The 23,028-nt window shown below is 47.4% G+C and overlaps 4 protein-coding genes across 4 annotated transcripts; 1 reads left to right on the top strand and 3 right to left on the bottom strand.

Moving 5' to 3' along the window:
- Positions 1–2,645: 2,645 nt before the first annotated feature.
- On the bottom strand, positions 2,646–3,474 carry PtA15_2A153 (uncharacterized protein; the record flags this gene model as incomplete). Its single annotated transcript, XM_053166145.1, has 3 exons — positions 2,646–2,801; positions 2,924–3,166; positions 3,262–3,474. 3 exons carry the CDS (start codon positions 3,472–3,474, stop codon positions 2,646–2,648), a joined length of 612 nt encoding a protein of 203 aa, XP_053017396.1.
- A 1,485-nt stretch (positions 3,475–4,959) lies between these two features.
- Positions 4,960–5,166, bottom strand: PtA15_2A152 (uncharacterized protein; the record flags this gene model as incomplete). The annotated part of the gene is made up of 1 exon (XM_053166144.1): positions 4,960–5,166. One exon carries the CDS (start codon positions 5,164–5,166, stop codon positions 4,960–4,962), a length of 207 nt encoding a protein of 68 aa, XP_053017395.1.
- Positions 5,167–6,534: 1,368 nt separating this feature from the next.
- On the top strand, positions 6,535–9,032 carry PtA15_2A151 (uncharacterized protein; the record flags this gene model as incomplete). Its single annotated transcript, XM_053166143.1, has 5 exons — positions 6,535–6,781; positions 6,870–7,142; positions 7,223–7,663; positions 7,740–8,336; positions 8,422–9,032. The coding sequence occupies 5 exons, from the start codon at positions 6,535–6,537 to the stop codon at positions 9,030–9,032; spliced, it is 2,169 nt and encodes a 722-aa protein (XP_053017394.1).
- A 10,286-nt stretch (positions 9,033–19,318) lies between these two features.
- On the bottom strand, positions 19,319–22,571 carry PtA15_2A150 (uncharacterized protein; the record flags this gene model as incomplete). Its single annotated transcript, XM_053166142.1, has 11 exons — positions 19,319–19,489; positions 19,574–19,685; positions 19,787–19,891; positions 19,979–20,080; positions 20,159–20,980; positions 21,054–21,158; positions 21,255–21,262; positions 21,363–21,813; positions 21,920–21,957; positions 22,028–22,197; positions 22,274–22,571. The coding sequence occupies 11 exons, from the start codon at positions 22,569–22,571 to the stop codon at positions 19,319–19,321; spliced, it is 2,382 nt and encodes a 793-aa protein (XP_053017393.1).
- Positions 22,572–23,028: the final 457 nt, after the last annotated feature.

Below are 23,028 nucleotides of genomic sequence, written 5' to 3'. Positions count from 1 at the left end.
GTGCAGCAACACCTCCATTTGTCTTGAGGCCCCGCAGCGGCTCATCCGCCTTGGCCTCTAGTGTACTGTGAAATTTTTGGGGCTACTGGGGCACAGGAAGCGATATTACAGGTCCCTGCCGCATTAAAATATGATTATTTCATCTCAATTTTCTCTAGGCTCAAGGAGACCATCAAATGACTTGATTATTTTTTGGGGGGGTCATAAAAGGTTGTTCTATCGACTCATCAAAAAATATCTCCAGAAAAGTAAGCTGTTTTTTCGGGGGAATGCACAGTGCATGAAGAGCCGTGGTGGAAGCGCGCACTGGGGGCGGGACGTCGAGACGACGACCCCCACAGTGCGCGAAGAGTTTTTCGCAGTGCGCGAAGTAGGTCCATTGAAATATGTCCTAGTTCATACAGAGCAGATGTCAAGAGGAATGAGTGGCAGCATCTGCATTTCAGATATTTTGAAAATATCAGAAATCACTTCAGCTGATTTGTGAAATATTTAGGAAATATTGGGTGACTTCCCTTCAAGATCTGAGGGCCTTCCAGAAGTGATCTGGAGCCCCAAAAGCTAGATTTTTCTGCAAAAATCTAGAACTTTTGGGTCTATATCCACAACTGCAAGGGTCCCAGATGTGATGGGAATAATGCATTCCCCCAGGATATTTCTCAGAGATATTTAATTGAACACGTCTATGAAGCTTTCTAGATTTTTAAGACATCCTTGATGACAAGTTGAAAATATTCGGAAAATACCTCCAATCCCACTATTTGTTCATGTTGGGCAAAATATTCTGATAACCAAATTGTATTGCACAAAACAGTCTCATAACCAAATTTTATTCCACAAAATATTTTGCAGACTCAATTTTCTTGGGTCTTTTTTTTCTTTTTTTTTTTTGGTTTTCATAAACATACTAGAGGCCAAGGCGGCTGCACCGCTGCAGTGAAAAAAACACAGTTATAGGCATGGGCCCTGGCATTGCATTTTGTTGTATTGTAAATCAGTTATTTTGCCATAAAAATAGGATTACCAAACTTGGACATCATGTTTTCATAATTTCTTGCCAAATCTTAAGAATACATATGTACATTTTACCTAATTTTCAATCAGATATTCTCCCATAACAAATGGCATTACCACACTTGGACATGATGTGTTCACAAATAATTGCCAAGTTTAAAAATATGTGACATTTTTCCATTTGGATATAATAAATGTCCTGCTGAGTTTTAAAAATTTATAACCCTGGCAGTTGTGAGATATCCAATGCAGCATCATGATTTCAAGTGGTTAAATCATAAATCCATGATCCACAAAAAAAGGTAATGCAGACCACAATTTATGGTAAAGACACTATGGGCCATTTTACCAATTGGAAATAATTTATTTGCCCATGATGGTTTCAAAAAGAACCATCAGAATCAGATGCTACAACTTGCAACAGTGGTGATTGCCAATTTACACTATTGAGATAATCACAGCAATACATCAATATTAATCATATCAACACTTCAGCTTCCCACATCAAACCACATACCTGACAGGAAACCCATAGTCCTTTTCACAACCCCACTCTTGTGCAAAAAATGAACAGCCCAAATAGCCCATGCCTGATGATTGATTTCAGAATCACTGTTTCCATAAAATGGTAATTTGCACCCATCTTCCTGGCCACTCTTAGGGCTGTTTCTATCAAGTTTCACTCATATTAACCATCACATGGTATTAACCAACACCTGCCCTGATCAACCTGCTTGTGCATGATAGCCATCAATCCACTCTCATCAACCTGCTCCCAATTGACAACAATCATTCAATACAGTACCTTAATCAACATGCCTATACTCAATGCCAACATTTTGCTTGACCATCTCAAGATTTGTCAGCAGACTATTCATGTGGATCTCCTCCCTGATCCTCAAGTCACTTGGTTAATCAAAGCAGATCAGAACAAAAAGTTTGACAATAATTATCATCACACTGTGCAGGTAACTAATTAATTATTCCTTTGCTTGAAATACATTGTCATGAAACCTGATTATCAAGACATGAATACAATGTTGTAAATGCACATTTGTTCTTGTTTCTTTTTTTATGTCTTTTATAAGCCACCATTGTGGAAACCTACAACATCTTTCCTGGCTGATGTAGACAAAATTACTACTGAATGGAGCAGTGGGGATGTTCAATTGACTTTTTACACCAAAAAACTAAAAGAAAACCCCAAACAATTGACAACAGCATTAGAGAGGTGTTACAAGAGGAGGACGGACTTTGTGTTTACCTATGATCTTAAGCAGCTTCATCATGGTTCTGATCTGGGCCAAGCTATAAGTTTGGAAGTTTCCTGGGTAGTCATTGTGCCCTCAACGTTGGGGAGGGGATTGGAATTCAAGTTCTGGGTGGCGGCGGAGGCGTTGGGGAGCTTGAGAGCGGAGGGCCGGGGCCGAGGCCGAGGCTGATGCGGGCGGCGAAGAGCGGTGTGGTGACGTTGTGTGTCCGTGGTCGGAGAGGGGGAACAGAAGGGCGTACGGGGAGAGACTTGACGGGGTGCGCGTGTTTGAGGGGAAGAGTTGGAGCAGGAGGCGGTCGCCATTCATGAGGGTTGTTCCAGCAGCACAAAGCTGTTGCTCGTGCTCGAAAACGAAATGCTAGTCACCCGGCGCGGGAAGAGGCGGGCTCGGTTCTTTAATGTGTTCTTCTTCTGGCGATGTTTGTGTGACTCGAGAAGGTCCGGCGGGTATGAGGATCAATTGGATTTCATGAAGATAGGGTTGGCGGGGAGAAAGGACACGGGCTGGGTAGCACTGGTTGGCACCGGCGGGACCTCGCAAGCTTTGCTGCTGCTGCTGCTGCTACTTGTGCAGGGCGCTGCTGCTTCGTCCTCGTCGTGGGCCGTGCTCCGGGGCGCCTCGTCCAATGCGTCCACAGGGTACTTCTTCTTCCAAGCCGCGCTGATGTCAAGCAGCATCTGCATCTGGGTCTCCATGAGCTTCTTCAGGGCTATTGAGTTGGCCCGGGAGCGCAACGGGCTCAGGACCGAGTCTGGCGACGAGTCGTACGAGGTGTAGGGGTGGTCAAAGTAGTGCGGCTCATCGCACTCCTGGTCCGGCGTCGAGACTGGAGAGCGCTCGAAGTACGGCATGAATTGGCCGTCCTGGGGATCAATCAGCTGGACAAAAAACCACAACACAAATCAATCAGCAGTCTGTTCTATTGTGCATCCTGTGGGCGCAGGGGCTTACAAAGTTTGGCATGGGGATCGACAGCTTGAGTGCGTTTCAAGTGTGTTCGGGCTGGAAAAGTGGACCCAGGGGGCCAATTCAGGTGGCATGGCGGGCGTGGGTGGCGCAGGGGCCACGTCGTGGTTGTAGCCGGGGTTACGACGCGTGGATTATTATTGGTTGGTCGGGCAACGGTTTCGGAGGACGCCCGTGGCGAGACTTTTGGTGGTGTATGGTTGTGGCTTGAGGTCAGCATTGTTGGTGGGGGGATGTTTGAATGGCAACAAGGTGAGGACAAGGGATTATAAAAGGAGGGGTGGGTTTGGTGTGATTTTCCTCAGGCGACCCACAAGCTGTAATTCCAGCCAGGGGTCGTCTCACCCCCGTCCGCTGTTGCATTTGCGCAGTCCGGCGGGGAATATTCGGGGGCCCCCCTGTGCTTTCGGGCTGGGGGTCCTCTTCCCAACGCTTTTTAACCCTGCTAGACGGGGAGATGAATCTAGCCTAAGCAATTCTGCTTTGGTAGAATCACCATGGTTATGTACACACAAAAAAAAGGTCAAGTACGTATGCTGACCATCTCAGGTGCCCACCCTCCCACCCAGCCGTGGGCGGATCTCATCCAGTATGACCAATACCAATCGCCGGCGCGGGTATTGGTCCTACTGGAACGGACCAGAATGGCCGGAACAAAATGTCCATTGAGGGGAGTAGTTTGATCCCCTCTCGATGACCGGTTGGGGTCGGCCATCAAAGGCTTGGTGAGTTGTTCTTGAAGGCCGGATGGCAGGTCGCGAAGGGAGTGTGTACCTGACAATGATCAAGAGGAGATTCACACTCCCCTCAATGGCTGGAATAGATGGGCCATCAATGGGAGTGTGTACACCCTCTTGATGGCCGGCTATCAGTGTGTTGCTCTCGATGACCCCAGCCATTGAGAGGACATTTCGCACTCCTTTCGATGGCCGGATGTACGAGAAAGTAGGATATACGCACCCGGCATCAAGAGTTCTGCCTTGATGACCGGTACGGACCAGCTACCCGGCTCAAGCGTGATCGCCGATATATGCTGACACATGTAGATGAGCGCCGAGCAGTACAACCGGCCACGGGGAGAGGGAACACACAACTCCCCTTGATGGCCAGGTCGTTCCGGTCATTGAGCCTCAATGACTGGTCCGTTCCAGCAGTTAAAGCACCCGCTTCCCGGGGAGGCTACTCGGCATGTCAGTCGCTTTTTTTTGTTGCACTTTTTTTTTGCTGTTGTTGCAAATCCACAACCAAATTATATTGGTGATCTTTGTTTAGGCTACATTCAGGTTCGCCTGCTAGACAGGGATGGGCGTTGGGCCACAGTGCGTCAGCTTGCTGCGCTGGGTGGTTGGGTGCAGGACTTTTTTTATGGTTTTTTTTTGTTTGTTGCTTCAATTGTCACCTGAATTTCACCCTGTGATTGCTTGATTTGTAAAAGGGGAAACCTTTGATTTTTTTTTTTGTAATTTGCTCAAATGTAGGGGAAACCCTTGAATTTTTTTTCTGTGAACCTGAAGCTTTAATATACTTGGATTTGCCTGAACTGATTGCTGGTTAGTTTTGTTGAAAGTTAACTAAACATAACAACAACTACCAAAAAAAATAGTGAGGCTCAGATAAGGAGACGGATTAAGTGCTTCTAGCGCCAGCCACTTATAACCACACCCAAGAGCAACTTGACCTTCACTGATGTAATTTTGCAAAGAACTCAAAATCTCGCCAGCGTCATAGTCTCAGCCGTCGAGCTGAGTACGAGCAGCCACAGACAAGCAAAGAGGGCGACGAGGGCGGTGGCGATGGCCGAGGAGTTGTGGACAAACGCGGGGCGGTGGAAACAAGAAAGAGGACGGGCAGGCCGCGCAGCAGGGCCAGTGAGTGCAGTGTCTGGAGCGGAGCCGTCGTGGCCGTCGCCCATCGCTCTCCTCTTCCTCTTGCTCACCACCCACCTCCCTGTTCGTCCGTCCTCTGGTCAGTGAGATCGAGTGGGGCTGAACGCGAGCTGACCCGCCTCAATTGTTGTTGATTGTTGTTGATGAGCTCGCAAGGCACCACAGTGACCCCTTGCCAACTCACAATGGTTGAAATCCTTGAAATTGAGGTAGTCCCAAGCTAGAACCAACAAAAGCAGTCAAGGAGCGCGCTGAGAGGGGTGAAACTTGTCAAGGTGGTTGCTTCTGGCATTCTGCTTGTATTCACCTGGAAAAAACAAGAGGCAGGCTTAATGCACACCGAAGGTCCACTTACCCAAGTTCATTCTATGGAAGCTTGCTTCCGACGGGGATCCGCCAGGCTGTATCGGGCCCACCAAATATTTATGAATTGTGTGATCGGAAGTCGCGCTTTGCGCGAGGTCGGTACGCGCCAGCCCAGGGACTTGTGATGTGTCAGATTGATCCTACTGACATACATATAGGGTTGGGATCCGTCATCCGAAGAGCCTGAAACACCGAATGAAAAGAAAAACATGAAACAGTTTTAGAATGTATCCCCTGGGATATGTTATGTTGTAGTCAAACATTGTTTGACTGGCAATTGGGGAAAGAAGTGAAGACTTCGTATAAATGTCAGCACACTCTTGTGTGGCTAAAACCCAAAGCCCACTGCCTCTTCTCAATCCATCCGCGCAACTATGATGGTTCACTTAAGAAGACTCCCTTCGTTCGGTTCATTTCTGGGTTTTTGGTTGGTTGGGTGGTGCTTTGGTGGATTTGTTCAGCTCGTTAAGCCTCCTAGTTCCGATTCAAGTATGCTATAGCACATTTTTCTTGCAGGGTTCAAACCCGCTTTTGCCGCTGATCAGTCGAAAAAAACATAGTTTCCGTTTTTTTTAATAAACTGACTATTCTCTGGCTTTGATCTCAACAGTGAGAAGTTTTTACGCAGAGATTCGCCTGAGATTTCTTGTTGTCAACCAACTTGAAACAATGAACCATCCGCTTCACCAACATATCGAAATATTAACTAAGGCTTTTGATGACCCTCAAGTGCCAGGTGTGCCTGATCTCCCCACTTTTTCAAGACCGCCCTTCTTCAAAATTTGAGATTGACGTGTTGTCTTGTGGAAAATTATAGGTGGTGAAATGATCAAAACCCTAATATGTGAGAATTTCTCCGTTCTTCAAATTTTCTTTCTTCCCTCATCTAAATAGAAAATGACAATCCTCAATGGTTCTCTTGGAGAGTGATAGACAGAAGCATGCTTGATCTGATGGATTTAGGAAGAAAAGATGTACAACCGGGATGGGAAAAGGAGGGGATAATAGCAAGCGAGTCATCGGGACAGATGTCCTCTAGTATAAAACGAGCAGCCAAAAAAGACGTGAAAAAGAGTAAACATCTGCTCAAAAAATTAAATGAATGGTGCGCCAATATAGGAAGGTTTGAGTCGTTTGATCGAGACACAGATTGGCATAGGCAAAGAAGAGAAGAATTGGGAGCCATCCAGCCTACCAGAAACTTCGTCGAAATTGCGTTCAAGTTTCATGCCTTAGCACGCACTTGGAAAGTATACGTCCTCTCATCAACAATGGGTACGTGCTTTTGCAAAGTAAAAACATACTATTTATTATTTGGTTGGCTTCCACGACAGTCTAATTGGTTCTCCGGGTGTGGCCGAAGTGGCTCAAATGGCCATCTTTCAAACTGCTGGTAAGCTCCCTGCGCTCACGGACGCAGATCGAGCGTCGGCACGCGGAGACTCCTGCCTCATGGGAATCGTTGAGGCTTTACATGAGCTTATTTCCCAAAACCCTCGGTTTGAAAAAGAAGAAGACTTCAACCGCGAGGTAGCAAAGCTGATCCCAATGGCTTACCAACTGAAGATCGATCCTTTTCCGGCTGTGGATGCTTGGGTGGCATCATGTGAATGGGAGTACCAAGTGGTAACCCAGCGTAAGTATGCTGTTCATCGCACCTGTCTACCCTTTCATACCCGCCTGACTTCCCTTGCTCCTCTCTCTCTCTCTCCCAAGTTATCGAAGTCTGCCAAGAAATGGGTCCCTCAATGGTCGCCCATGGTCCTCTCTTTTGGGGACAGCTCCGCAGAATTGCCACTCAAGAAAAGCTAGAACCCTTTCTCGGGGCTTACCAACAGCTTTGTGAATTTTTCGCAAAGGGAGTCCCGTTCAATCGGCTGTTTGATTATTATACGCTAGTTTCAAAGATCTGTAGTTCACTCAAAACCTTCGGGGAATCTCACGACCTGACTAGATCCTCTAGTGTCTCCGGGGCGCAAAGTCAGTCAGCCAAGAAGGAGGAAATGGTTTTTACACAGGAAATTGAGACATCCGTCTTAAAACAGAAGGCCAACTTGCTGATGAATTACGCCGAAGAACTTCATCAAGCAGCAAGTTTGGGACCTGCAACGTTCCATCCCAATGTCCGTGCTGAAAAGAAGCAGATAGAGAGGATAGGTAAGCTCCTACAAAATCTCTTTCTCCTTGATCTGCTTCAAAGCTCATGTTAACTTCGTTGAATTATCCGCCAAAGCCCTACTGGTTTTAGATGTTTTGTCGATCGACTCTAGCTTCGACACTGACGAATTATACCACCAACTTAGAGCTGATGTATTCCGATCGGGGTTACCAGGGGTAATCAAATACAACCTACATCGAATAACCGAGTTCTTGAGAGACGAGATAACAGAAATAATCAAATTGACAGACCTTTCTAGTGAGCCGGTAAAAGAGCAAGGAGTGATGCGAAGATGGGACCTACATCTATCGGCTGCCATGAAGGAAGGGATGAAAGTTAATGCGCCACTGAAAAAACAGCTGGAATATGCAGGGAAACGTTTTGATTTGTCTCAGAAATCCACAAACAAAGAAAACCCGGAAGAACATAATGAATTGGACAGGTTAGAATATAACAGATTGGTCAGGCTAGCAATCCTCAATTATAAAAATTCACATGTTCATGTTTCAGCCACCCTTCGGCTCGATCAATACCCAATCATTTGGCAGGCTATGTTAAGGACAACTGACAGAGAATTCGCAACTATTGATAAACGCAATGCTGAGGTCCTGATCAAATGTTTGACTCGCACCAAAAGGATTGTTAGAAACATACCAGTCTTTGACAGAATTTGTAAGTCATCTTTGAAAATTTAAGCTACTGTTTGCCATGCCAAAATCCCAAGATTAAGCAATGTTTCTTTCTGTTCGTGGAAAAGATTATGCTTTGTATCAAGTCAACGCTAAATGTAGAAATGATATCCTGGAAAGCGCCAAGGCACGATTAGACGAATTAAAAGGCAAGATAAGATGGGAAGAACATGGGTTAATGATGCAAATATATTATCGGATAATCAGCGCTGAGAAGATGATCACATACGAAGATTGGAGAGGCCTCTTCATCCCGATCATCCCGACTTCACCGTCGCATACACTGGAAACGATCGACGACATATTTGGCGATTGTTCGAGGAGCGTTCTGCTCAAGAAACTCGACAAACCCCGGCGAGAGTTCTTGGAAAAGAACGTCTATGCGTTCTTGCGAAGAGACCTGCTTTCCCAAGATCTTATATCGCAGATAGACGACAAAGACTTCTTGGATGAATCTTTCCTTCGCTTGGAACAAGAGCACGCCGGTACCAAGGGGAGCTCCGACAGGCTTGGTTTGCTCAGTACCACGATTATCCAGGCACCGCAAGCAGCAAGGGGGGGAAAGCCCCCGGCCGTGCTGCGCATTTCGAACTCTTCAACCAAGCCTGCGGAAGTGAGATGGGTGCGGTATTCACTAAATCCCCAACAACAGATAGCGGTAGCCAAAGTAAGTAAATAACATACCTAAGAGTGGAGGACTTCTTGGTGGTATTCAGCCAGGTGCAGCTCTGAGTCCTAAATCAACACACCAACCAAAATCACATCAAGCGCACATGAAAGCAATGAATCCCAGGCTTAGAGACACATATTCCTGCTTACCAACAATCAAAAATTAGCATGTGTAAATTGAAATCTGGTGGGATTGCAGACTCAGCAGGCATTTGTTCAGTTTGGGTGGGAGGCTCAGGAGGAGCTCACACTAAATGGCCCCCAATTGGCATAGCAAGACTTCAACTCTCATTGTATTTTTCACTGGTATATGTTCACACTTTTTTCCTCTAAGAGGAAGTTGCACAAAGAATCAACTTCCAATTGTGTACAAAATTTGCTCAGTATGGCTGTTAAGTTAAGCACTGCTAGTGCTAAGTTGGCCACTGCTAGTGCTAAGTAAACCACTGCTGTTGCTAAGGTAATCTGACAGTGGTAGGACATATATAGATTCTGAATTTTTTTGTGACTCTCTAGTCCCTTTCCCTTCAATTTACAAACTTTTTTTGGAACATGATAGGCTGGTTATTATGTACACAAAATCTTTTCCTGTCCCCCCCACAACAAAATTCACAAAAACTGCACAAAATTCCCCAAGCCACTGACCCTAAGCCAATTTTCCAACCTAACATAGCTTGTGAAAATAATAAAAATACTCTGTTGAGGTTGTATGATGTTTTCTGTCTTTGTCCTCATGTTTCTCTCTGCTTCAAACCTATCATGTACATATCACAGTCCGTGACATCTCCATGTTGTAGTCACCTGGAGCAGCAGACGTGGAAGGCTCTTTCCTCATCCTTCCACGAACATCATCTCTGCTTTCTGCTGTTCCAGGTGAGTTTTCTCATTGTTTCTTTCTTCTTTGTTTCTTTTCTTCTTTTCTCTGATGCAATGATAAATCCTTCCACGAACATCATCTCTGCTTTCTGCTGTTCCAGATTTATCACTGCAACAGGTTATGAGCGCCATTTGCCGCTAAAGCCGCAGCATCTCTATCAGCGTGGAGGATCCGTACGCTTCTCGATAAAGCTTCCGGTTCATGACACCATCACCACCAAAAACCGAACCCAAACCACCGACGAACTCGTCCGCAAATCAACCCATCTCGACTATGTCTTCTAAACCCGACCCGGAGACCTGGACTCATCCAGCTCTCAAGACCACCACCATTGAGCGACTCAAGCCCCCCGGACCAGGATCCAACTACAACGAGTGGACCTGGTTTATGCGGGCTCATCTCAACACAACTGATGTCATGTACGTTATCGATGACGACATCTCGAAGGCCAGAGCGAATCCAAATTGGGCTCGCAATAACAAAGCAGCTTTCGGAGCCATCTCCAGCACAATCCACGCAGCACATGTCCGAAAAGTTCGTCACATCACGACGGACGCTCGAGCGCTCTGGACAGCTCTAAAGGAAGCCCACCAAGATTCATCTGCTGGGGGCATTACCTACTTCCTTCGCAAACTCACGACTGCCCGAATGACAGGCGATGATCTGACCGCCCACTTGGACGAAATGGCTAAGACGTTTGAAAGCCTCTCAGCTCTCATTACCGCCGATGCTCCGCTCACTCTGGACAACATCTATTCGTCATCAATTCTCACTTCTCTTCCATCTGACTGGCTGGCATGCGTCTCTGCGATGATGAACGACCCCAGAGTTCCGCCTGTCAAGATTCTGGATGCCCTAAAGGCCGAACACCTTCGTAGAAAGACCAGGAACGAGGAGCAATCAATGGTTGAATCGGTTGCACGCACTTCTCTCTCTCACCAACCCAGAAATTCTTGACCACCGCTCGATCATTCCCTCTACTGCTCTTTCTGCAAGAGGTCGGGCCACAACCTAGAGGTTTGCGAGAATGCCGCCAGGATCCTGGCTGATCACGACCATCGGAACTCAAACTCCTCTCGTCGTCAGGACAATCAAAATCGATCCAACAAGCCAGCCGGAAACCGGTACCAATCTAAACCGCAAGCCAAAGCCGGTCATACGACCGTTGTGGATCTGGGAACAGGAGATGATCAGGACGATTCGGACTACTCAGGCTCGAACGATGATGCCCCGGACACTCATCATGCCAAGGCTGGAAATGCCGTCGTGGTAACCGAGCACATAGCGAATGCCGTCTCAGCTTCGCCCCGCAATGCCAATCTCGACTCGGGGTGCTCTAACTGCATGACCCCATACTCGAAGGGTGTCTCCAACATCAAACTCAATCGCACCCCCGTCAGGCTCGCCGATCACTCTATTGTGAAAGCCTCCCACCGTGGTACCGTCTCGCTTCCTCTCAGCTCTCCAGTGTCCGTTCCCACCCTCGTCGTCCCCGACCTACACGAGCCGCTCTTGTCCATTGCGGCGATGTGCGACGCCGGTTTGACCTGCGTCTTTCAGAAAGACGGGTGCAAAATATTGGACTCCGCCTCCCTCACTGTCAATGGTGACACTGTCGGATATGGTTACAGGAAAGGTGGCCTGTACTATCTTCCATTGACTGAGGTAAAGTCCCTCTCCACAAAGACCCTGGGACCTTCTTCCGTTGACAGCTCTCTCCTGGGCTATCATCGTCGTCTATCGCACATAGGCCTACGGCCCCTCAAGCGACTCCTGAAAACGTTAAACGTCAAACCCACTGTAATGAACGAGCTGGACGTTCAGCGCTGTACGGTCTGTGTACAGTCAAAGATGCACCGATCTGCTTTCAAATCTCGGTCCAACTATCGGTCCGACTCCCCTGGCAAACTCATCCACTCGGACGTTGGATCTTTCGAAGTTAAATCCCGGGAGGGGTACAAGTTTTTTGTTACCTTCGTCGATGACTATTCCAAATCTGTTTCCCTCTTCCCCATGAAATCAAAAACAAACGTTTTTTCCTGCTTTAAAATTTACCGTGCACACTTTGAGAAGGATGGCTCCCACAAGATCTTGGCATTGCGCTCCGACAATGGCGGGGAGTATATTTCAAATGAGTTCAAATCCTATCTTGATCTTGCTGGAATAGCCCATGAGCCGGGGCCCCCTCATTCTCCCGAGCTCAACGGAGTCGCCGAACGAACAAATCGAACGCTTGGAAATCTAATCCAATGTTCGCTTCAGAGCGCAGGACTTCCAAAATCTTTCTGGGCAGATGCGATGAGGCACATCTCCTTTACGCTGAACTCTTTCCCATGCTACACTCCCGCAGGCTTCAAGGCGCCAAACGAAATTCTCCGCCTTCCACTCGTAAATCTCTCGACTCTCCATCCATTTGGGTGCCTTGTGTGGTACAAGGTGCCGGAGGCCAATCGACAAAAATTAGATGCGAAAGGCCGACCGTCTCTTCTCCTTTCCTACCTTGGGGATGGGAATGGGTATCGCCTGTGGGATCTTGAAAACAAGTCAGTCATCAAATCCAGAGATGTCCTCTTCGACGACGGTTCATTTCCCTATGGTTCCGAGCTGAAACGTCAGCCCTCACCAGTTGAAATTGAACTACCATGGCCCGCACATTTCTTCCCACCGCCGCCTGAAGCTCCACAGTCTGTCCCGCCCGTACCCGATCCATTCCCCTCAATTCTGGACTCCCCACCCCTGAATATTCCTCTTAAACCGCGGTTTGACCGTCGTCTAACCGCCTCCATCCATGCTCCTAAAGAAGCTTCTGTCCCCGACTCCCAAACTTCCTCTCCCTTAGTTCCTCCTCCCCCTCCATCCCCAGCCTCTCCGCAAAATCCACCCTCACCCCCGCTCCCCCCCCTATCCCCTCCCCTTCCGCCTCCCACTCTCCCTCTTCCTCCTTCCTCACCTCCTGTCCCGCTTCCTCCGCCGCCAAGGGCCGATTCACCTCCAGCTCGTCGCTCCGGTCGCCAACGGCGCGCTCCCGATCGCTACGGCACATGGTCAAAGTCGGCCGCAATTGATCCTGACGATGTGGACACACCGAAAACCTGGAAACAGCTCCTTCGTTCGCCGCACAAAGCTCGTTGGCTCAAATCAGCAAACGAAGAATTTCTTTCCCTTCTGGGTATGGACACATGGCGCCTGGTTCCCCGACCTCTGAAGAGAACGATCATCAAATCCAAATGGGTTTTCAAGGTTAAGCGACGGCCCGACAAGACTATCCAAAAACTGAAGGCTAGGCTTGTTGCCATGGGGTACACTCAGGTCCATGGTGTTGATTACGATGAAGTTTTCGCCCCCACCCTCCGTCTTGAGACTTTGAGGCTCATCCTCAGTCTGCTGGCCGCCAAAAAGTGGAAAGGGAGACAAGTTGACTTCAAAACTGCCTTCCTCAACGGCCGCCTGGAAGAACCGGTGTACATGGAGCAACCCCCAGGTTTCGAGGACCCCATTCACCCTGATTGGGTCTGTGAGGTCCACCGGTCAATTTACGGTCTGAAACAGTCCCCTCGTGAATGGAACATCGAACTTCATAACGGCCTCCTGCAGGCTGGATTGACTCAATCAAAGTACGATCCAACACTATATTTCTCCATCAAAAATAATGCCCTTGTTGGAGCTGTGACCGTTCACGTCGACGACCTGGCGATTGTGGGCGAACCCTCATTTGTAGATCCGCTGATTGTAAACCTTGGAAATCGGTTCAAGATTGGCGCAGATGAAGACCTCCATCACTTCCTGTCAATGAAGATTGATCGGAACTTTGACGACGGCTTAATCTATCTCTCCCAAGCTCACTACATCACCGACATGCAGAAGCGCTTCCTTCCCGATTCTCCTCTCTCCGTCAAGACACCCACCGACTCAGCCTTCAAAGACCTTGTCCCTAGAAAACCAGAAGAACCGCAGTCATCTGGTCCTTATCCGCAACTCATCGGTGCTCTCCTTTGGGCATCTCAATGTAACCGACCGGATATCGCGTTTGCCGTCAACCGTCTGTCTCAATTTCTTTGCGACCCGTCCAAAGCGCACTGGCGAGCTGCTCTCCGGATCTTGCACTATCTCGTCTCCACGAAGCATCTTCGACTGCGTCTGGGCGGCTCTTTGATGTTCTCTGGTTACTCGGATTCCGACTGGGCAGAAGATCGCCATGATAGGCGCTCCACCTCGGCGTACACTTACCGTCTCGGGGACGGAGCGATATCGTGGAAGTCCCGCAAACAAGCCACCGTTTCTCTCTCGAGCACGGAAGCTGAGTACAAAGCGCTCTCGGATTCTTGCAAGGAGGCCCTCTGGCTCCGCTACATTCTGACTGAACTCCGACTCCGGCCGAAAACCGCCATTCCCTTACACGTCGACAATGCTGGGGCAGAAGCTCTGGCCAAAAACCCGGAACACCACGCGCGCACCAAGCACATTGACGCGCGCTACCATTTCTCTCGTGAGTGTGTCAAACAAGGAAAAATCTTGGTACTGCACGTCTCGACGTCCAACATGCTTGCCGACATGCTCACCAAACCGCTTGGCCGCACTCTACTCGAAAATCATCGCACACGCTTCGGAGTTGTTTAATTCTTTTCTTTTTCCTCCTTCTTTTCCTTTTGTTTCTTCTCTCTTTAGTGGTTCTCAGCAAGGGGGGGTGTTGAGGTTGTATGATGTTTTCTGTCTTTGTCCTCATGTTTCTCTCTGCTTCAAACCTATCATGTACATATCACAGTCCGTGACATCTCCATGTTGTAGTCACCTGGAGCAGCAGACGTGGAAGGCTCTTTCCTCATCCTTCCACGAACATCATCTCTGCTTTCTGCTGTTCCAGGTGAGTTTTCTCATTGTTTCTTTCTTCTTTGTTTCTTTTCTTCTTTTCTCTGATGCAATGATAAATCCTTCCACGAACATCATCTCTGCTTTCTGCTGTTCCAGATTTATCACTGCAACATACTCTAGTGTTGACTGTGAGGAATACTCATCCTCCAGTGCCAAAATGGTCTCATGGAAAACTGCAAAAGCAGTCTGGACCACCATTTAATCCTTCCCCAATTCTACTAGCCACATGGCACATGACCCCAGCCAGCCAATCCAGGCAAAGAACTGCAGCCACCAAGCAGTTTTTTCTGAATGATTACTATGGAATAGGTTGGCTGTTATTGGGCAAATATCTACCCAAGAAAGCCAATGATATTGAGGCTCTAATTTACAAACCTTTTTTGGAACATCATAGACTGGTTATTAATTTATATACACACAATCTTTTCCTGTTCACCCTCACCACCCCAAAAAGGATGGCAATGTGCACAGATTTCCATGATCAATACATTGCTATTACATAATTCTTACCTGGTCTTAACACCAAGTATAACCTTGTGATACAATCATGTAACTGAGATTTAAAATTGTTGTTACTTGTTTAACTGAGCCCATCCCTCCATACTCATATTGCACATAAATCCTGGAAGTGATTTTTGATGATTTTCCAAAATCTCTACCGAGCACCCTGGCTCTACACTGGAATGATCCAAGTAAGAGAAGCTTTATAGCATGGCAATAAACACACATTGCCTTTGTTTGTGGGGTGGTGCCAGGTGTTGGAGGAAAGTAAGAGAGTTATTTGAGGAAAGTAAGAGGTGTCTTTGAGGGAAGTAAGACACATGTAAGAGTTTTGTTAGATTAATGTTAGAGCATGGCAATGTACACTCATTGCCATCCTTTTTGAGGTGGTGCCTACAACAACATTCATAAAAAATGCACAAATTTCCCCAAGCCACTGACTCTAAGCCAACCTAACATAGCATGTGAAAATAATAAAAATACTCTAGTGTTGACTGTGAGAAACACCCATCATCCAGTGTCAAAATGGGCTCATGGCACACTGCAAAAGCAGACTGGACCACCATTTAATCTGGCCCCAGTCTAGCCACATGGCACATGACCCCAGCCAGCCAATCCAGACCAAGGACTGAAGCCGCCAAGAATCTTTTTCTGAATGACTACAATGTAATTTGGTTGCACCATGAAAAAACTCATGTGAATAGGGCTCAGGTGACATTCAGTAACATATGTTTAAAGTGCAGTGGTAAATTCAAAATTACTCCCCTTGGATAACAATGGCCCCTTTGCCATCATCAGGAAGTTCCGCCACTTTTCACTAAGGGTATGATTGGAGTAAAGGCCGGAGTTAGGTTCATGTCTCCTGCCAGCTAGTCCCCTCAGCTTTTTCATGGTGTTGGTTGTTATTGGAAAAACATCTTCCCAAGAAAGACAATTATCTTGTGGCTCTTCAATCCGGAGAGCTTGCCCCAGACTGGTCTGGATTGGTCCTCTGTTGACCCAGAGAGATTTCTCCTGGTCAATGTTGTAAATTGGTTGCACCAATTTTGTTTGCACTCCATTCTGCTGCTTTGAGCACCCATGAAAACTTTTGTGGTTCCAGTTATTGGCCTCTAGGGGCTCAAGAGGCTGATAAGAAGGATTATGAGCATGATTTCATTACACAAAAAATAAACAAAAGGATAAGAACTAATAAAATAACTGATAAAAATTTAACTCTTTTGATGATTTCTGATGAAAATGGGATAAACAGGATGGGAAGTGACAGTAATTTCTTTGCATAAATACTTGTTTGGACGGGCTGATCCTTACGTCTCACAACAGGACCTCCCCCGCAACAACATACGGTCCAGTCACAGGCCCCGTGCCAGGCCCCACGACGGCTTCATGAAGCCGTCTCCTATTCCCTCGCCCAATCCGCCGTCCAAACCCCACGTCACCAGACGGAAGCAGCCGACGTTAGTCGGCTGCTTGCAGCACGTCCACCAAACGGGGTGGCCAGAACAGACGGCTGATACACAGTGGCTCATAAGCCACTAAAAACATTGCATGCCACATGTACGGCACCCATCACCACTACCGCGTGCAACCGTCCGCAGCAAGATGAAACTGGCAGGTATTGCCCGCTCGCTTGCGGTAGCGGGGCGCAATGTGCAACGCACAATGCCACCAATAACAGTGAGGACTGTTAGAGAGTCATTTTTTTTGCGCACACATCCGAGGCAGGAAACAATCTGCCCGGAAAAACAGAAATTTCAAGGGTGGGCCGCTACGCTACACTACGCTACAGGGCCACTTAGCGTTAGCGTAGCGGCAAAAAGCGCCCGCCCATTTTGAGTAGCGTTAGCGCGCTGTTAGCGCCGCTAACAGCGCGCCAATTGTTTGTTAGTGTTAGCGCGCCGCTACAGTCACTACGCTACGCTACGCTACGCTACGCTACGCTACGCTGCGCTACAGCGGTTTTAGCGGAAAAAAAGGCCTTTTTTTCAGCTAAAAGCACTGTGGCGCACCGTAGCGCGCGCTCTTTTGCGCCCTGCGTGTGTAGCGTTAGCGCAATAGCGCGCATCTGCGCTAACGCTACGCTAACAGCTAAATTAGTTGCGCACCCTTTGCGCGTAGCGTTAGCGCAGAGAAGGCGCAATTCTGCTAACGCTACGCTAAAATTTAGCGGAATTCTGCTACGCTACGCCACGCTAACGCTACGGTTAGCGTAGCTGGCCCACCGTTGACAGAATACAACAAAAAAACCAAAAGTGAAGGTGGAAGTGTAGAAAGCAAAGAGAAATACAAGAGCTCAGTACAGGGGGGGGTTAGAAATTTAGAAACCAGATATGTACAAATGCATAGATTAAGAGCAGAAGCTCGCCGGGAGGCAGAGCAGCATTTTCTTGCGCAAGAATGGCCCTCTTCACCATTACTTCAAGCTTGGTGCGTGGCCAAATGATGTCCACATTGAGCTGAGAGGAGAAAGCGTCTCATGTGGCCAAAGGACCAAGCTCTATTTATGCCAACTGACCACCCACCACCGCGGAGCTGAACAGGTTGGCCTCTTGACAACACTGTGATAATGCAAACAAGGATCATTGCTGACACGCTAATCCACAACCCCCATCAAATTTACATTACAGTTTTCCGTACAACTGTTTTTATTTACATATCTATGTACATAAATGCGTGGCAGGTAGCCATGCCCATGATGGGGCTGTGCTGTGATGCCATGACCGTGGCTGGGTGGTATTCTTGCCGGGACAAATACAAAGCATTTTGTTTTGGACGGTGGGCCAGCACAGTTTTGCAGCACCGTTGTAAAGTGGAGAGATTGCCGGCTCATCAATGGCAAATCCTGCCTGACGGGGCTAGGAGGTCTGCTGTGTGGAAGGCTAGCCTTAGCCTGTCTGGAGATGGTGATTGGCGGTCTTGCCTCACCGGGACCGCTTTTTGCCGTAGCTGCGGCGAGTCGATGTCAAATTATTGCCTTGGGCAGTTTGACGACAAACTTTGAAAATTATGCGCCCGTGGTGTATCCAACGAAAGCTGGTAACATCCAGCATCGGAGGTCAAAATAGATTGTACCAGCAAAGACCGAGGTGCTCTGGATGGGTTGTTTCATTGCTTCCAGGTTGAGAAATGGGTGACTCTGTTGCACTCCGATCTCCACAAGTGTTACAGCTAGTACATCCCCGGTTTACCAGAGGTATCACTCACTTTTACGCCGCGCCAAAAACAATAGCGCGCCGATTGTACATAGATAACCCAGCTGGCCTCTCCTTGAACAAATACTACAAGCTGGATAGATAAGGGATAGTTATATGGATTCAGCCTGATTCCACTTGTCATCAAATATTGCCTGGTGGTATAGGTATAGACTTTATCATAGATGTGGCCGTTGATTGAGAGGAGGATGGGCCTGGAGGGCTCCTTGATGCCGTCGCAACATCTCGATCATAAACAACTCCTGCGTCCCCTGAAATACCAGAAATAAAACAACAAGGTTTCTACCACTCATAAAGATAGGCAATCTATATTGCCTAACATAGAGGAATGTGAAGCAAGCGGGTTTGGTGGTCTAGTAGTATGATTCACCCTTAGGGCACACCTGAGCTTGCGTGGGTGAGGTCCCGGGTTCAATTCCCGGCCAGACCCTCCTTTTCCCTTCGAGCCAGGAAATGCCCAATGGAAATAGACTATTTTTGCCCCTGCTTTGGCTGTGATGATTTTTGGCATGCTTTTTGTCTGTCCACATTAGCTGACATTTCTCATGAATAAGAAGTGTGTAGTGGTAGTCCTGCAAGTATGTTTGGAGATGACAATGGTCACTGCAGAGAAAGTTTGAAAACACCATTTATTTCTCATACTGATCTTTGACGATGTCAACTTCATACATCCATAAATGAATACATACATACAACATTGAATACATAATTTGTGGGTTCTTTTTTCTCATTTTTTTGGTGGAATTTGTTTTCATATTTTTCTCTAACGAGTATACTGCAAAGAGCGGAACGAGCGATTTCCGGACTGAAGCTGATCCAAAGTTTTTTTTGGATGGGTCAATGTTGGAGATGGCGGACAGGTTGAGTATGAGGAGGCGGTTTAGAGAGCAGGAAGAGTTCGTCAGGGTGTACGAGAACGCCAAGAGCTCGACGCTGGAAATCGTTCAAGAACTTCAAGCCTAATTGATAGCTTGTATTGCACCATCCAAATCCTTCTCTAGGAACCATCTACAAAGATCGTCAAATGAGAGAAGCAGTCAGAATCAGCCGAATTGAGAACGTGGTACGCTTAGATAAAAAAAAAAACATTACCTTGAAATCTACCCCTTGGTTTCCGTATTCTGCATGGACCAAATGATTGAGAGCAATTGCGTCATATTTCTCGGGCACGACTCCGTTATAATCGACAAACGCTTTCGTCATCCTATTCACAAACGCAAACCAAGAAAAATCAGGGTGAATGTTGAAAGTAAGGCGAAGGAGGAGAGAAGTAGATTAGAAGCTAGACAGAGATCGGGGCTTAACATGTATAACCAGCGGTACGCGGTCCGTTGAGACTCTTGGGTGAAGCCGTACCGCTCTAATCCGACCCAAGCCAAGATCTGATGGGGAGCCCAAGCAGCAGGATAACTAGAAGATAAATCCCGCATCCCAAGTCAACATCATATCAGCGTGAGGTGGCCAGGGGCGAAACTGATCTAGTGAACTAGAACTCACTCCCATTGTCGATTGGGTCGCACCAAACTTATCTCGCCCCGAGATGCTTCAGTGCATGCCACAAGCCCACCAGGCACTTCAAACTTCGTCAAAGAATGCGCCCTGGGTACGACCAAAATAAAGTTACATCAACTTTCGTCGTCTCAATAAGGGACAAGAAAAAATGAATCGCAGACTTACACCAATTTTTCTGCTTGTTCTTGGCTAGCAAGGCCGGCCCATAATGTCCACAAAGCGGTCACAGACTCGTAAGTAGTTTGCTTGAACTCCTTGGCATTGAAATCAAAGAAGAGAGATTTTCCAGGATTCCAAAGGAAGTGGTCGATCAACTGTTTTCGTCTCTTTGCGCGATCGAACCACTCTTTTGAGCTCTGAACTTTCTGATTAACGTGACGATGTTGCGGTGGCTCAGTGAAATCAGGTTGGGAATGAGGGAGTTCTTCGCCAAATGGAAAGCTAGAGAACTCGAACTCTTCATCTAACTCCAGCCGGTCATCAAATACGTCCCGAATACAAGTAGCGATATCGATCTCGTACTTGTATAGCAGGCTGTTCAAGTCGATCGTCACTAGGTCCGCACAGACTCCTTCGAAGCGATAAGTGGTGTCGTGACCAGATTCTCTGACCGCTCGGTCGTGCAAGAAGTATTCATCCAATTCGGGTTCGTGGACCTTCTCTTGATTGTAAGCATCAATAAACTCATTCACGCTCATCGAATGCTTTTGAGCATAAGGCTGTAAGACATGTGTGAAATGAGAAGATTCGGTTTCAGGCGGCACTCCGATCCCATCCGGTCGATATCGACTCAACCCCGTCCTAGGCTCGAGCCGTGGCTTGGCCATCCAGACCGTATGGTACTCTTTAATTGCCGCTTTGATCACTTTCGCCAACCAAATCTTATTTTCGGTAATCTCAAGCGGGTGCAGTCGAGAGTACACTTGCAGAGCGAAATCGGTTAAGAAGGGTGGCTGGGAACGACTTAAATAGTATGACCGATTACCACTGTATTTGGTCAAAAGAAAAGCAAGCTGTAAATTTCTGGAGAGAATGGTTCACTAGACCAGGAAGGCCTCACTTTAAAATTTTTCCATAATGGTTGATTTCGAATACGAAGTGTTCAACAATTCCTTGAGCCAATTCCAAATAGTCATCGATTAAAAGTCCTATTGAAATAAAATAACTGGATAAATTGACGCGTCGAGAAGCAAGCCATTGAGTTAAAAAAAAAACTCGTCTCGTACTTGACAGATAATGGAGGTTACAAAGGCAAACTCACGAGTCCCACTTAAACCATTACACATTTTTTATGGTTAACCGAAAGATTGGTGAGATATCATCACACACTCACAGAAATCAAAAGTTGTATCTCAGCGGAGATACGTACGTTGTAAAGCTCATTGAACCGAGCCCCAGGCACAACGAACGGGATAGCTTGTAATTGCTGATGACCTGAGCCGGCTTGGATATTTTTCATTGCGAGAGCCAGGATGCCGGGGCGGTCGTTGAGAGAGCGCACGAAGCTGGGGGTGATATCTGATCGATTAGGAAGCATTTCGACGATCAATTCGAGCTGAGGATGTTGATTGGCGATTTGTTTGTAGTAGTTGAAGATATCTTCTTCCCCGTGGGGGACATAGATCCGGCGCGCTTGGGTTGATGATCGATCCTTGGGATCATTTAAGATCGTTAGTAGTCCAGCTTCATCGATCCTTCGCGTTAATGAGGGCCAAAAAGTCGTCTTGATCATTCGCGACAGTCTATCCACGGGATTTTCGGTCAGTCTTCCTTCATCCAATACGATATGTTTTCGACCATACGACGATGCAAGTGCCAGTCTGTGTTTTTTTTTTTTTTTTTTTGATAGCAACCCACATCGAACGGAATCACGTGATCAGCTACATAATCATGAAACATAGAAACAAATGTCTGGTAAGAGCCCACTCTTGTAAGAGGTTAGAGATCATATATTGCCCTCGAATCTGTGATGATCAAGTGTAATGTTCTTTAGTTATTCTTGTTTACAAGAGCCTGATTAATCAAAAGACAGACATCGAATTTTTTGTAACCATTGGATGAAACAGTTCCAACAGATAACAGTTTTGGACCGGAGTCTGTGATTGAGATTTGGAAGTCTCCGTTCGTATCTTCTTGTTCTAGAACCAACCTGATGGTCTCTTCGACTGGGAGTAAGAATTTTCTAGCTTGAATCGGCTTCTCGTCTGGTTAATGGATATTATTAGGAGGTCAGCTCAGTGGAGAGAAATAGGAATTTTGTTGTCTCGCTTGCTTGCTTACCATGACTGAGTCTACGGTTTCGCTGATGCTGTACAAAGGATGAGTCTTCTTCTTGGTTGAGGTTTTGCTTGGTAATGCTTGAATCGAGCTCCTGGGAGTTGAAATGGAAGTTATCCAAGATATTGGCGACGTTGTTGGGATTCATGTCATGAGCATTGTTGCCTGCGCCATTATTGTTGTGTCGATGAGACCAGCTATAGGTCCTGGTTGTTCTGCGAGGCTCGTGAGAGGTGCCATAGTACTGGTCGGCTGGAAGCAAGGTCGAGAATTGAGATGAGTCGGGTTGGTTATTGGTCATTTTGAATCTTGATGTGTGTCTCTGGTTCTCGTTTTGTTGTTGTTCTGGTCAACAGGGGGTTCTTTCGCTGCAGGTTCCTTTCCGCTTGGGACGCGTGGAAATAGAGTGCCCCAAAGCTTGTGCACCCTATTGATTAGTCAGCATTCCCCCCAGGCAGCCCCGGGCCGATCAGTCGATGATGTCATTCGGCCAGTGAGTGACATCATACCTTGTGACATCTCATCGCCAGCCTCCCCAGTGTCACACGCGTGCGCGCCGATGATGGGCAGCCGGGCCATCGAGAGACTATGTAACAGAGAGATCTCTTCGGAGAGTGACCTTATCTGAAGTTGAGCTCTCCCGGAGAGCTCAACTTGGACCACGCCCTGCGCACCGCCCTCCACCACACCACGCCCAGAGAGGCTCTCTGGGCGTGGTGTGGTGGAGGGCGGTGCGCAGGGCGTGGTCCATCATGGAT

This window comes from Puccinia triticina, chromosome 2A (genome assembly GCF_026914185.1).
Source record: "Puccinia triticina chromosome 2A, complete sequence".
NCBI lineage: Eukaryota > Fungi > Basidiomycota > Pucciniomycetes > Pucciniales > Pucciniaceae > Puccinia > Puccinia triticina.
The sequence above is the reverse complement of the archived record's forward strand: the minus strand, read 5'-3'. Positions and strand labels throughout refer to the sequence as shown.